We start from the raw sequence: 14,258 nt of genomic DNA, 5'->3' as shown, positions 1-14,258 counted from the left end.
GTGTGTGTGTGTGTGTGTGTGAGTATGCGTGTGTCTGTGCGTGACTATGTCTGTATGTACGTGTGAGTGTGTATATACATGCATGAGAATATGTGTGTGTGTGTGTGTGTTGATGTGCAGTCTGACCCAGATGGCCTTGAACTTACAATCTTCCTGCTTCAGCCTACTGAGTGCTGGGGTGGAGGGTTGTTAGTGGGACCCCCAACTATGATTGAAGTGGGACACAGTGTGCTTCTTTGGATTGGTATGGGACTCCCTGCCATTTGGCTTGTCTGTCCTGGATTGCTGGTGGTCATGGGTCACCCCCAAGCTGGCCTGGCCTGTTGAACAAATGCCCGGGGCACCCAGATGGAGACCATCAGCCACAGGTTAGGGGGATTTAACTATACAACGCTGAATACCTCATGTCCTCTCATGGAGTTCCCTCTAGGACAGCCACACATCAGCCCACAACTACAACCAGTGTGTATACTCATCTCTGTAGAGGGGGAAACTGAGGCACAGTTTTTCAGGAGCAGCCACAGTTGCACCATTGGGAGGCACTAGGCCTGGCCTGCGGCTCGTCTTCAGAACCGCTGCAGCCTAATTGAGGGTGATCCTGAACTTCTAAGATCCTTCTGCCTCTACTTCCTGAGTGATGGGATTATAGACATGTACCACTACACCTGGTTGCTATGGTGCTGGGGACAGAACCCGGGGCTTTGTGCATGCTGGGTAAGCACTGTATTACCGGAGCCACTTCCGGACCCCTGGGTTCCAGTTCAGATAATGTCCATACTAGCATTGCAGTGCTGGGACCAGGGCCTCAGGTGGGCATCCTGTGCAGTGCCTGCCACAGAGTTATTTCCGAAGGGGCCCTTCCCTCCCCCACTACAGCGAGCTCTGCTTCCTTGGTACTGGTTCCCTACTTAGAGCTGATGCCACTTAGGATTTAGCCTCAAACAGAATAAAGGAGAGCGCGGGGTGTTGGGGTTACCAAGAGTGGAAGTGATGAGCTACGTAAAGGCCTGTGTGGGGCGGTCTGCAATATCCCATAAGAGGGAGCACATGAGATCATCTTGGACCCTGGCACAGGCTCTGAAGGACTGGCTGGTGGGCGAGTAGGAGAGGCGCTCTTCACACAATTGATGAGGGAGTCAGCCACATGAAGCCAGGGGTAGGGAGCAGAGGTACTGAGAGCTGTAAGTGCAAAGGTCCTGGGGTTGGTGTGTTGAAGCAGAGAGGCAATATGGAGGCTGACAGGACAGAGAGTGGTGAGTGAGGGAAAGGTGCACAGGAGCAGGTCACGTGGGCTGAACTGGCTATAGCCTGTTCTCAGCTACGGGTAGCTGCTCAGTTTACTTGTTTATTTACATATTTATACGTGTTGTTTTGGTGTCTGCTTGTGTGTGTGCTGTGTATGCACAATGTGTGTTTGCATGTGTTCGGGTGCACACGTGTACACGCCTGAGTACATACGAGTGTTAGGAGGACCTGCAGTGCCTCTCTGGAGTGCTTTCTGCTTTCTTTATTGAGGTGGGGTTATTTGCTGAACCTCAAGCTTAACAAGTCCACTAGTCCACTGGCCAGCTTGCCTCAGGACCTGTTTCTGCCTCCCCTGTGCTGGTTGCCACACCTACCTAGGCTCTACATAGGTTCTGGGACCCCACTCTGGGCCCGTGGTTGTGATGTGCTTTCTCTGTTGAGCCACCTCGACAGCCCATAGTTTGGGTGTTTTGAGACAGGGTCTCATGTAGTCCAGGATAGCCTTAAGTTAGATGTGTACCAGAGGAACTTCTGAGCCTCTCTCTTGAGTCTGGGGATTATGGGTATGCACCACCAGGCCTCACTGGATTTATTTTTAATTGTGTGTGTGTGTGTGTGTGTGTGTGTGTGTGTGTGTACAGGCGCCATGGCATGTATGAAGGTCAGAGGACAGTTTGTGGGGTCAGTTCTCTCCTTCCACTGGGTCCAGGGATCTGGACTAACTTCAGGCTGTCAGGGCTGGGGGCAGGCATCTTTGCCTGCTGAGCCATCTCCACAGCCTGGATTTTCAAATTTAGATTTAATTTTTTATTTTTTTGCGTGTGTCTGTGTGTGCTGAGATGCAGGGTTGAATGGATTTATTTAAAAATATATCTCCGACTGCTGTGTAAGGCATGGATTATTCATTGGCAAGGGCAGAAGCAGAGAGGCTGCTGGGAAGGAGCTGGCGAGGGGGCTGAGGTGCCCTGTTTCCTAGGGCTCCACAACATGAGGCAGCTTTCTCTTCTGGGTGGACTCCATCACTTTTGTGTCCCCTTCAGGTCCCTGTCCCTGCCTTGTGGCTCAGCTCCATTTCTGTCTAGGCCCAGGAACAACTGCAGGCCACAGGTGTGTTTTTCGCCACCCGCATGGCCCTGGCTCAGTGAGCTGCACAGTCAACGGTCGGTCCATGGACCCAGTTTGGCGGCAGACTGCTCATTCACTGACTGGCTTCTTCCAGAGCTGGCCTACCCTCCCTCCACCCCTTGCCCTTCATCTGCTCCCGGGGAAGGAGGGAGCCCTGCAGGTGGGGGAGCGCCAGCCACATCCCAGCTCTATCTGGGAGAAATAGCAGCCATCTATCATGACCAGCGGAGCCCATCAAACTCCTCAGGCAGAGCTATAAATTGCAGGGACACTGTGGCTTTGGGACCCAGGGAGAGAGATGGGGGCGCGCCAGGGCCCTTGGGAGTCTGTGTGTTCACATACACCAGCCCCGTCCCACCCCAGCCACCTGGGGTTAACCGTGATTAACCAGGCAGAGCTACAGGAAAGTCCTCCCACCCCTGCTCGCCACGGTTGCCACCTGCCCTTGGATCCTCCCTTCAGAATTACCTGGGGCCGTCCTCCTCCTGTCCTTCTGGAAGCTTCTTAGCGTCTTGCTTTCTGAGGTGGCTGGTGTGTCCTTGGGGAAAGCGAGATTGCTATTTTAGCCTAGGAAAACATAATTAGGAAGGCAGCTTTGAGGCAAACGCCACTGTAATATGCATCCTACAGCCAAATAGCTATGATCTTTGAATTTCCCATCAGGCTTCAGCAGCAGCGGGCGACAGCTCTGAAGTTGGCGGCTGGCCGTCTGTGTTCAAGTACATGTCTCTTGACTGTTCCCTGGGTCTGCAGAGTCCCGGCTGGGACTCCAGAGCAGGGGAAGGCTACCCAAGAAGCAGTGAGGAACTGGGTGGGAAATAATTACAGACAGCAGCTCCATGCCGCGTGCCTGAGCCTGAGCCAGCCGCACACCTGAGATGACCCTGTGAGCAGGGACTGCCTGCTTGGCATGTGGGAAAGACAGTTTTAAGGGTTACAGGTGTGTGCCTCAGTGCCCAGCCCTCGATGCAAGGATATGAGTGTTAAAGTGGGGGAACTGTGGTTATAAATAGAGCCATAGCATAAGTGTGGAGAATTCTGCTTAAAGTGCAGGAAGAAGACACAGCCACTTTCTCGTTCGGGGGTGAGGGGGGTGGGGTGGGGAATATAGCTTTCTTTTTTTTTTTCCAACTGTGTTGGTGGCTATGTGGGGGTTGGGTTCACGAACTGCAGACACAGAAAGGTCAGCCTCCTGGGGCCTCTGTGTGAGTGCAAGGGGTGTGTGTGTGTGTGTGTGTGTGTGTGTGTGCAAGGTGGGGGTGTTTCAATCTCAACTTTACAAGATGGGTCCTATTCTTCTCAAGTCCCATGCTGAGTGAGGTCGTGTCAACCTCTGGGTGAGGCTCTGGGTTTGACACCAGGCTCACTGAAGGGAAGACATTTTGGTAAACCACCCAAAGCTGGTCTTCTTTAGGGCTGGAGAGGGGCCAGGCTGGCAGTGAGGGACTACGAGATAATGGTGATGTCATCGACCAGCTAGACTACCTGAAGAACTACCTCTGGGGCTCAGGGTGAGAACAGGCCAAGCTTAAGGGAACCTGCAAGGAGCCAAAGCCAGGGAAGGACCAGATGACCAAGGCCCTGGGTCCAGTGTGCCCCGGGGGGCGGGGGGGGGGGGGGCTGGGCCAGGAGATCCAGGCGGCTCTGGGTCCTTCCTGCTGTGTCTTCTAGTGTGTGCTGAAGCGGGAAGTCTACAGAGCAGAACCTAACAGTGGCCAGCACTTACACAACGTATTAGTTACCTTTCTCACTACCACGACAGTGTACCCAACAAAAGCAACTTAAGGAAGGGTTTACTGTGGCTCGCAGTTTGAGGGTACTGTCGATCATGGAGGATAAGGCGTGGCCTCAGGAGGGTAAGGCTCCTGGCCACAGTGAGTCCACAGTCAGGAAGCAGAGAGAGTGTTGCTTGGTGCTCAGTGTGCTGTCTCAATTTTTATTCAGTGAGGACCCCAGGCCATGCGATGGGCTGGGTGGGCCTTCCACCTCAGTTGACCCAGTTTAAAGATTTCCTCCATGTAAGAGACACACCTACAAGCTTGTCTCCTAGGTGACTCTAGAGCCTGTCAAGTTGAAGAGCTTATTTTAGGCTTTGGGGTGAAGTGTCCTTTCTTTTATCACCGAGAAAGGGACCGGTCAATCTCACACCATCTGCTTGCAACCTCCAAGACTCACCTCAACAGGGGCTGAGGCTGGGATAGGTGACAGGGACTGAGGCTGGGGTGCGCGGAGACACAGGGAGTCACAGAACAACCGTTTCCCATGGTGTGTGTTTGTATGTGTGTATGTGTGTGTGTATTGCTGTCTAATTCCCCGGCCACCTAGCTATGTAGGTTTCTGTGTTTTGAAAGCACTTTGTTTCGTAATACAATTATTCCCAGTGAGCTTGCTGGCCAGCTGCAGGGAGATCGATGCTCCTGTTAATTGAATGTAACCCTCATAAATCACAGAGCAACTTGCGGAATTAAACCTCCTTCTCCGGGAGGCCTAGTGTGTCACCTCTGGGGTAAGGGGACTCGCCTGGAATTCATGATGACCTTGTGGGGCCCTGTCTTTGGGGGCCTTGTTGGGGACAGGCCTGGAAGGAGTTGATGATGGTCTGGTGACTGCAGATGGCAGAATTTCCCTGCTTGGGTCTGGAAGTGGTAGAGAACAATATACACCCTGAGCCGGGGTTCCGCAGAGCACCTGGGGTGACAGGCCTGTGATGTTACCTATCTGCCAGGGTACCTTAGAGTAGATCTCAGTGTGAGCTTTGGCGATTGTAGAGGCTGGTGTCAGCCTGGGACAGCTTTCTCTGCTTTCTGAATGAGGCCTGGTTGCTTGGCATGGGGGCCGGCATGAAATAGCGGGGAAGGTGTGTCCTTAGCCTCCGTGTATGTGGTAGAGACAGAGAGAAGCAGTCAGGGTCAGCGTGACACTGTCCTCCTGACCTCCCTCAACCCTAGCCTGATGTGAGAACCCAGGAAAGTCTTTTTATCAGCTGTGGGACACTTCCCAGTCCAAGCTATACAATGAAAGGTCAGTTGGCAGATTTGGGGGAGACTGTCCTAGGACGTTGGGCCCTGAGCAGCCTATTGAGGCCACAGTGCCCACAGGGGGAGCTCTGTGACAAGTTTGGGTGTACTGATCAGTGTGTTGGGGGGGGGCTTTCTATTCGGGACCACACCCTGAGTCACAGTAACATGTTGGGGACACACGAACTGGTAAAGCTGAGGGGTGATGAGGGGTGGCCGTGGGTGGGTCACCCTCCCAGAACGCTGCCAGATCTTCCTCTTCACCGACAGCCCGATGATGTCCAGGCTACAGAGGAGGGACAGGGGCTCAAATAGAACTAGGGCTGCTCCTGGTCACAGAGCTGAGGGGCTGAGCGGCCGGCTTTGCCCCTATGGGAGAGCCAGGACAACGGATTAACCGCCACGTTTGTTGGGGGTGGGATTGAAGAGGGGCCCATGACTCTAGGCCAGGCTGAGTGGGTGCTGAGAAAGGCCCCTGGGCAGTAGGTTCCCACCTGGGCCACTGCTCCAGCTAGAGGAAGTCTGTTGATGGCCCTGTGGGGACAGCAGGGTTGTTTCCAAGGAAACCCTTTGGAACACTTTTGGCTTTTGCTGCCTGCACTGGGGGTGGTTGGACCTCAAGGGTTTCGACCCTGGACCGGCTGGCCTTTTCTTCAGTCCCTGCTTTACTGAGTGTGGCCTCTGCTGAGTGACGTGGTACATTCTTGCCTGTCTTAAATCTACATTGCTGCACCTCCTGCTTGGAGGGATGCGAAGTTCTGTCTGTCTGTCTGTCTGTCCCTCCGTCTCTGTCCCATTTGTCCCAGCTTTTAACTATCTATATAGCCGAAGATGGCTTTGAACTTCTGATCCTCCTGCCTCCACCTCCTAAGTGTTAGGGTTCCAGCATGCCCCTGTGCCCCTGTGCCCCTGTGCCCAGTTTATGTGGGGGATCAAACTCAGGGTTTGTGCACAGGGGGCGAGCCCTCTACCGATTGCACTCTGGCCCCCTCTTTTCTTTTCAACCCACATATTTATTTCCCGAGCCACAAATCTGGGCACGGAGGCCTCGGACCCTGCATCTCTGCCATTTGTGGAAAAGCGTCTCAGCGTGAGGAGCCTAATCGTCTATTATTTGAAAATAGAAAGTGCTGTGCGAATGTTAAGTCCAGTTTAATAATAGTGACGCCAAGTGATTTTGTTTGGAATGACTGGAGCTTGTTAAGTCCGACAGACGCTGCGGCACTATTTAAAGCCCGTGCTGGTGATATGTTTTATGCAAAAAAAAAAAAATGCTTATTGTAGGAGAATTGCTGAATCCTCCAAAAAAGTTCAGTGTTTTCCTCAGTGGCTGAGCCTCCACTGTTTCCTCAGGGATAGATAGGGTGTCTGCTTGAAGAGGGAAGAGGAGAAGCGTGCTGAGAGGGCTGGGAGGTTGGTACGGTGGCATCCCACTTGCCTAGCATGTGCGAGGCCACAGGTTCAAGCCTTAGTAACTACCCACTCTATACTCAAGTGTTGCCATTTCAAAGGAACTTTGCTTTTGTTTCCTGAGTTTACAGGACTTGTGTAACCCAACCCTCCCAGGGTCACCTGCTGCAAGGGGAAAGCCAGGCTTTACCCCCAGGCCCTCTGGCTCTCTGCTTCACTGTTCCCAATAATCTAAATAATGCGTCCAAGCCCGGCAGTGGTGGCGCACGCCTTTAATCCCAGCATGTAGGAGGCAGAGGCAGGTGGATTTCTGAGTTCGAGTCCAGCCTGGTCTACAGAGTGAGTTCCAGGACAGCCAGGGCTACACAGAGAAACCCTGTCTCGACAAACCTAAGTAATGCGTCCAGGCTTGAAGGTCAGCTGATCCCTCTGTCCCCCAGTGAGAGCCACCGAGGCCATAGGATGATGATGCTTGAGTTTAGTCAGAGAAATCAGCCGGGAAGAGAACTTCCCAACCTCTGGAGCCTTCAACATCACGTGTTGAAGGAGCAAAAGTAGCTTTCTTTGTTCAGTGGCTGGTGGCTGGTTTATGTTGTAGGGTAGCTACACATCACGTGGCAGGAAATAAGCGACATTTCACCTGTATTCCCTCCCAGTCCTGGGGCTCATGTCTGAAGCCAGGGTGTCCTCCAGGGCTCGTGGTGGATCCTAGCACAGCAGGTCAGAGCTGACCTTGGCGCTTCCTGGCCTGTATCACTTTGGTGCCCACTTGTCCCTTGGCTTCTGCGGAGAGACCCAGGGGAATACCTATTCAGCACAGAGAGAGCACCTGCAGAGCAGGCAGGTCTGTCCAGCTCCAGCATGGCACCACGTAGACAAGGGCAAGGGCGACTCTGCCAGCTGTATCACTGAAGAAACCCACGCCAGCACAGGTGGCAGCATACAAAATGACATCTCCGGAGTCCCTTACCTTCCCCACCCGCACCTGAGAGGCCATGTCCAACTAGGAGGGTCAGGAACAAGTGAAAGGCTAGGGTCTCGGTTATTAGATTTAGTGTTACCCCTAATCCAGCAAGATCTCATCCTCCCTAATCTCACAGACCCTGTTTCCAAATAGGGCGCATCCCAAGGTTATCGGGGAATGTGAGTTTGGTGAGATAGATGCTACTCAGCCTACAGTCAATGGGTCTCTGAGCACAGGCCCACACTGGCGAGGTCGGTCTCTGTATGAAAGCCGTCCTGCTCATGGGGACTCCCGCCTCTGCTGGAGAGCTCAGACAGGCCCTGTAGCATGGGGAACGTGGGGTTCTGGGAGGGAAGATGGAGAGATACCTACAGAAACGTGGCTTTGTGGCAGCGAGCTGGGCTCAGTGCTGCCAGAATCCCCAGCTGGTCCCCGTGTGGGTTGCTTGGCCCTTTTCTCCTGTCAGGAGTCCTTAGCATGGTCTTGGCAGCCCTATGTGTCAGCAGATTGACCTGGTAGACATGGAGGCACCACAGCCTTGTGTGCTGGGGCTCCTCAAGTCTCAGCCTTAGTGCTAGGGCTCCCCAAGTCTCAGCCTGTATCCCAGACCATCTCTTCCAGTCACTTCAGCCCTGGGTTCAGTCCCCAGCAACACATAAACCAGGCATGGCGGTGCCTGTAGTCCCAGAACCTGGGAGGGAATGCTGCACTCTGACAGAGATGCTGTCCTGTCCGTCCCAGGCTGGTGTGGAAGACGCGCAATCTGCCTTTGGAACTTTTTAGCTCTCCGTCGTTCTCTGTGCTCCTTATTAGATGAAGGGAAGAGAGGATGGTGGTCCTGACACAGCAGTTCGCTATCCAGGACCACTACTTCTCCGACAGGCAGCTCACCCAGCCTGAGGTTTGCATGCCCAGGTGGGGCATAGGTTGGAAAGACCCTTTATACACTTTCTATGCTAGGTATCCATGCAGACCAAGTACTTGAAGCACACAGTGTGTATGTGTGTGTGTGTGTGTGTGTGTGTATGTATGTATGTGTATGTGTGTGTGTGTCTATGTATGTCTCTGTTTATAGCTGTGTATTTGTTACTGTTTGTGTTTGTGTGTTTGTGTGTATGTGTGTATCTGTGTCTGTGTGTCTGTGTATATATGTGTTTGTGTCTGTATTTATGTGCATATATGTCTCTCTCTGTATGTGTCTGTGCTTGTGTGTCTGTCTGTGTGTCTATGCTTATATATGTGCACATGCCTCATGTGTATGTGTGTATATGTTTCTGTCTATATTTGTGTGCATGTATGTCTCTCTCTTTGTCTATCTGTGTGTGTATGTGTCTGCATGTGGGTCTGTCTTTGTGTCTGTGTGTTTATATGTGTGCACATGTCTCATGTGTATGTATGTGTATGTTTGTGTCTGTATTTGTGTGTGTGTATCTGTGTGTGTGTGTGTGTGTATGCAAAACTGTGAAGCCAGAAGGCGAGGTGAGAATCAAAACAAGTAGAGTTTAAGTATTGAAAGCAAGTGGCTTCCTGGAGAAGACCCCAGGGCTGTGCTTGACGGGAAGACAAGGCCTGCAGAGTGGGAGCTGTCTCAATAGTAGCTTGCGCCACGAGATAAATACTTCATCTAACAACTAATGCGATTCCCAGAGCACTGGCCAGTAATCAAAAAGGAAATAAATTCTCCAAAAATCAAAGCGGCCCCATACTGATGGAGAAAAATAGAGGGTCTAATGACCATGTCCAGAGTTCTTTCAAGATCCAGAGAAGTAGGCTGGGGATGTGGTTTAGTTGGTAGAATGCCTGCTTAGCCCTGGGTTCTGTCCCCAGCACCACGTGGACCAGACACAGGGGGGCTCAATGTAATGCCAGCATTTGGGAGGGGAACGCAGGAGGGTCAGAAGTTCAAGGTCATCTTCCACCACATAGGGAGTTTGAGACCACTGTGGGCTACATGAGACTGTGGTAGAATAATGAAAGGGAGTTGAAGAGATGGCACAGTGGTTAGGGTCACTTGCTGCTCAGTCACAAGGACCAGGGTTCAGATCCCGGCTCCCAATCTAGGTGGCTTACAAATAGCTGTAAGTCCAGTTCACAGGAATCCATAGGCAACTGTACACACACACACACACACACACACACACACACATACACACGCACAGAGGCATACTTAAATTGTTTGTCTTATTAATTTAATTGAAACCTAGCCTCACTTTGTAGCTGTCTTGGAATTCACTGTGTAGGGTAGGCTGGCTTTGAACTCATAATGATCTTCCTGCCTTCTGCCTTCTGGGTGCTGGGATTAATGGTGTGCTCCACCACAACCAGCAAAGAAAATAAATATTTTTAAAAGAATTATTTACTTGTTTTGTGTATATGAGTACACTGTCACTGTCTTCAGACACACAAGAAGAGTGCATCAGATCCTATTACAGATGGTTGTGAGCCACCATGTGGTTGCTGGGAATTGAACTCAGGACCTCTGGAAGAGCAGTCAGTGCTCTTACCTGCTGAGCCATCTCTCCAGCCTCTAAGGGGTAGAGATGGCGCAGCAGTTAAGAGCACTTGCAGTTCTTGCACTTATGTAAAAAGCTTAATGCATTTGTCCCCTAGCCTATTATCCCAGCCCTGGGGAGTCTAAGACTAGAGGGTCCTTGCTGCTCAGCCCATCTAGCCAATCAGGAAGCAGCAGGTTCAGTAAGCAACACTTCCTCTATAAGATGGAAAGCTGTAGAGGGAGATACCAGTCATTCTGCCCTGCCTCCTTCCCCACCACATATATACACATGCACACACACACAGTCACACACACACACAGTCACACAGACACACACAGACACACACACACACAGAGATATGCACAGACACACAGACTCACACACACTCATACACACACACATATACCACACAGACACACACATACTTTTCACACAGACACATACACACACACACTCACATACACACACTCCTAAGACATACACACAGACATCACACTCATATGCATGGACTCACACAGAAACACAGAACAGACACACCACAAACAGAGACACACACCACACACAAACAGATACAGACCAGGCACACACAAGGATGGGCCCTCAGCACTGGTTCACTGGCGGATCTCCAGGTTGCTGGTGCGAACTTGTCTAGCTAGGTGTGAACAGACTCCGATGAGATGGCTGTGCCTAGCAAAAGGCCTCTGTCATCTGGGGGTCCCTGGGCTCATCTATTCAGGGTCTTGGCAGGAAGACAGACGTTTCTCTGTCCGCGTCAGTCCCAGGCGCTTGTCTGACATACTCAGAACACAGTAAACATGGCAGACTCCCGTGTGCTTTACTGCTGTGTCCATGGTGTGAGCAGGGTGGAGAGGGCCTGGCTTCTGCTGTGGCTCTGCTGACCGTTGTCTGCTGACCATCCACGGGTTTATCTCTGGCTCTCCCCTCCCCTCTAGGCTCACCCCTGGGGCCAGCCTCATTGAAAGGATCCAGGCCATTGCCCAGAATGTGTCTGACATCGCAGTGAAGGTGGACCAGATCCTGCGCCACAGCCTGATTCTGCATAGCAAGGGTGTGTCACAGCCAGGACACTGCCCTGTGTCCCCAGAGGCCAGTGCCCTGCTGGATAAGGCAGAGCCTCCAGGAAGTTCCATTTCTCTGGTAGTGCTTTCCTAGTTCTTGGGGGCCCTACTTGAGGCTCTCGGTAGGGGGACCTGGTCTACCCCACCCGGCCTGCCTGAGGGTCTGGAGGTCAGAGTGGGCTGCTGCCCTTCCTTTTGGTTTGGGGAAAGCCAGAGGCCTCTGCCCATCTGCCGTTCGCAGGAAAAGCAAGAGTCATTTGTGGGAACTTGGGGTGTGTCCATCTGGGAGGCCACTCCATAGCTGTTGGTCAGAGCTTGCTGCTCTGAGCCTGGAGGAGGCTCAGCCAATGGAGTAGGGTAGCTTAGACTCCAGGACTGTGGGGTGGGAGGAAACCTCAGGTGAGGGGGCAGGAGCAGTGACCACTGCTCCGTCCTACCACAGCCCTTCGGCCGCCTCCAGGCCCCAGTGTCTTAATAAGCCATCTTCTATTTTTGCAGTATCTGAAGGTCGGAGAGACCAGTGTGAAGCGCCCAGTGATCCCAAGTTCCCTGACTGTTCCGGGAAAGTGGAGGTGAGGCCCCAGGGGACCTCCCTGAGGGAAGATACAGGGTGGGGCTCAGACAGGTGGGAGGCTCCTCCTCCAGGCTCCGCCCAGGCCAGCTCAGCTCTGGATTTCTGTCCCAGTTGGACTTTGTTGACTAGGTACCTAACCCAGCACAAGCGAGAAATGTTTTCTCCACTGGGCTTACCATGATAATCATAAGTGCAGGGTTATGGGTCAGGGTTAGGGTTAGGGGTTAGGGTTAGGGGTTAGGGTTAGGGTTGGGATTAGGGTCTTTGGGGTCTGTCACCTTCAAGGGCTTTGGCCACCTAGAGACCCATTCTGACATCTTGGCAAGGAATGGCCTTGAGTCTGGTCTTGGTTCTCCTTGCCTAGCTCATGGCTTGTTGGACCCAGGGCCCCTCCTGATCACCTCCAGGGCCACTTTTGACTACATAATGTCTGTGCATGCAGAGAACTCATCTATTTAGCTTTAAAGATGGCTCCTTTCTAGCTCTGTGCCTTTAAGGATAGACTGAGGGGCTACAGACCCCTTTCTTAGAGACCACATAGAGCCTTTGGAGGCTCTGCCCCCCCCCCCATAGAGGGCACCTTATGACCCTGCCTCTAATTAATCTGACAAGACACGGGATACAGAAGCTATGGCTGCTGAACCTCCTGGATCTTTGCGTTGGTGCTTGGCCCTTTTGTGTCCACCAGGCCTTGGGTCCGAGGCCCTCCTCTGAGGCTTCGGGGAAGCTGACTTACCTCCTTTTCTGATCCTCAGTGGTAGAGGGCTGGCCGGCCTTGGACCAGCCTCCCTGGTCCAGTTGTTATGTCTCTACTGTTTTGCTGCATCTTTAGGTTGGGGCATGCTTCACAGCTCCTGCCTGACTGGGGAGATCTTGGGGACCCCGTGGCTGGGGGAGTCTATGAGGTGCTGTGTGGGTTGCTGGCTGCAAACCCAGGCCTGACCTTTCTCACAGTGGATGCGTGCCCGCTGGACCTCTGACCCCTGCTACGCCTTCTTTGGAGTAGATGGCACCGAGTGCTCCTTCCTCACCTACCTCAGTGAGGTTGAGTGGTTCTGCCCCCCGCTGCCCTGGAGGAACCAGACAGCTGCCCGGACAGCCCCCAAGTCCCTTCCCAGAGTCCAGGTAGGCCTAGACTGGATATCCTCAGGACAGTGGGAGGGAACCTCACTCCTGCACACACCCTCAAGCCCCATGGAATGGGGCTCCCAGCTCTGCTAGCTGAGGATCCCCAGATCACCTTCTGTGGAATCCGGTACAGGGGTCTTGCTTGGGAGGCAGGTTGAAGTTCTGGAGAAATCTCTTAATGGGTAAGAATAAAAGCAATAATAGCTGTCATGTACTGAGGGCTTTCTGAGAGCATGGCACTGTATTTGTCCTTCTGTGGGTAGATGTAATGGGTGAAGATTCACGGGCTTAGAGAGTTAACAGGTTCAAGGCACCACTCAGAGGCAGTCCATCCATGGTGATTAGAGCTGATCAGCTCCCCGAAGGGCTGGGGGAGGGGGTGGTTAACTGAGAAGGACAGCTGGGGTGAGACTGGGAGGCACAAGCAGAGGATCCCACCCTGATACTGCAGCAGACGCCCACCTTGCAGTGGGTGGCAGCTTCTGTCTGGGAAGCCGGGGATGGGATGGTGGTGGATGGATGGCCAGGGATTGAGGGAACTGGCCTATGGCCTCAACTTAGGCTGTGTTCCGGAGCAACCTGTCCCACCTCCTGGAGCTGATGGGCAGTGGGAAGGAGTCCCTCATCTTTATGAAGAAGCGAACCAGGCGGTTCACCGCACAGTGGACCAAGGCTGCCAAGTACCTGGCACAGAAGCTGGGGGACACCCGGAGGGACCAGAAGCAAGTATGTTATCCTTTCAGGGGGTGCTTGGACAAAGTGCTTACTGCACTGGGGCTCCAGGTAGGCGTGGGGCTCCAGGTGGACCTCCAGGTGGGCGTGGGGCTCCAGGTGGGCGTGGGGCTCAGGTGGGCATGGCCATGAGGGTCCAGTTCTAAGTGGACATGAGCCTGTGGTTCCAAACCGACAGAGGGTATCAGGTGGTCACAGGTAGACAGGGAGTTCTGGCTGAGCATGGTGCATGACCTTGAACCAGTGGCATTAGATTCTTTTAACTGGATTCAGTCACAGGACTTAAGAGAACCAGGGTCAGGATGGATGGTTGAGGCCCTGACCCCTTCTCAGGCTGGGCCAGGATGATCAGCCCCTGGAGGTCCTGCATCCTTGGGACATTTTCATCAAATCAGACAGAAAGGGTGTAGGAGTCTAGGAATAACAGACTGAGAAGGATTGCTGGCCCATCTGTCCATCCTTCTGTCCATCTGTCTGTCTATCCATCTG

General features: G+C 52.9%; 1 protein-coding gene across 2 annotated transcripts in view; it reads left to right on the top strand.

Annotated features, from left to right (window-relative positions):
• The window catches only part of Mgat5b (alpha-1,6-mannosylglycoprotein 6-beta-N-acetylglucosaminyltransferase B), a 66,710-nt gene that overhangs the window by 13,486 nt on the left and 38,966 nt on the right, over positions 1 to 14,258 (top strand). For both annotated transcript variants that reach the window (XM_052195803.1, XM_052195802.1), the window contains exons 4-7: positions 11,210 to 11,325; positions 11,834 to 11,907; positions 12,864 to 13,034; positions 13,599 to 13,763. In XM_052195803.1, coding sequence (XP_052051763.1) covers positions 11,210 to 11,325; positions 11,834 to 11,907; positions 12,864 to 13,034; positions 13,599 to 13,763 — 526 coding nt within the window. The remainder of the gene's footprint in view (positions 1 to 11,209; positions 11,326 to 11,833; positions 11,908 to 12,863; positions 13,035 to 13,598; positions 13,764 to 14,258) is intronic.

The sequence above is a fragment of the Apodemus sylvaticus genome, chromosome 10 (genome assembly GCF_947179515.1).
Source record: "Apodemus sylvaticus chromosome 10, mApoSyl1.1, whole genome shotgun sequence".
In the NCBI taxonomy this organism is placed as follows: Eukaryota; Metazoa; Chordata; class Mammalia; order Rodentia; family Muridae; genus Apodemus; species Apodemus sylvaticus.
Note: the sequence above shows the minus strand (reverse complement) of the source record. Positions and strands in the feature narration are given on the sequence as shown.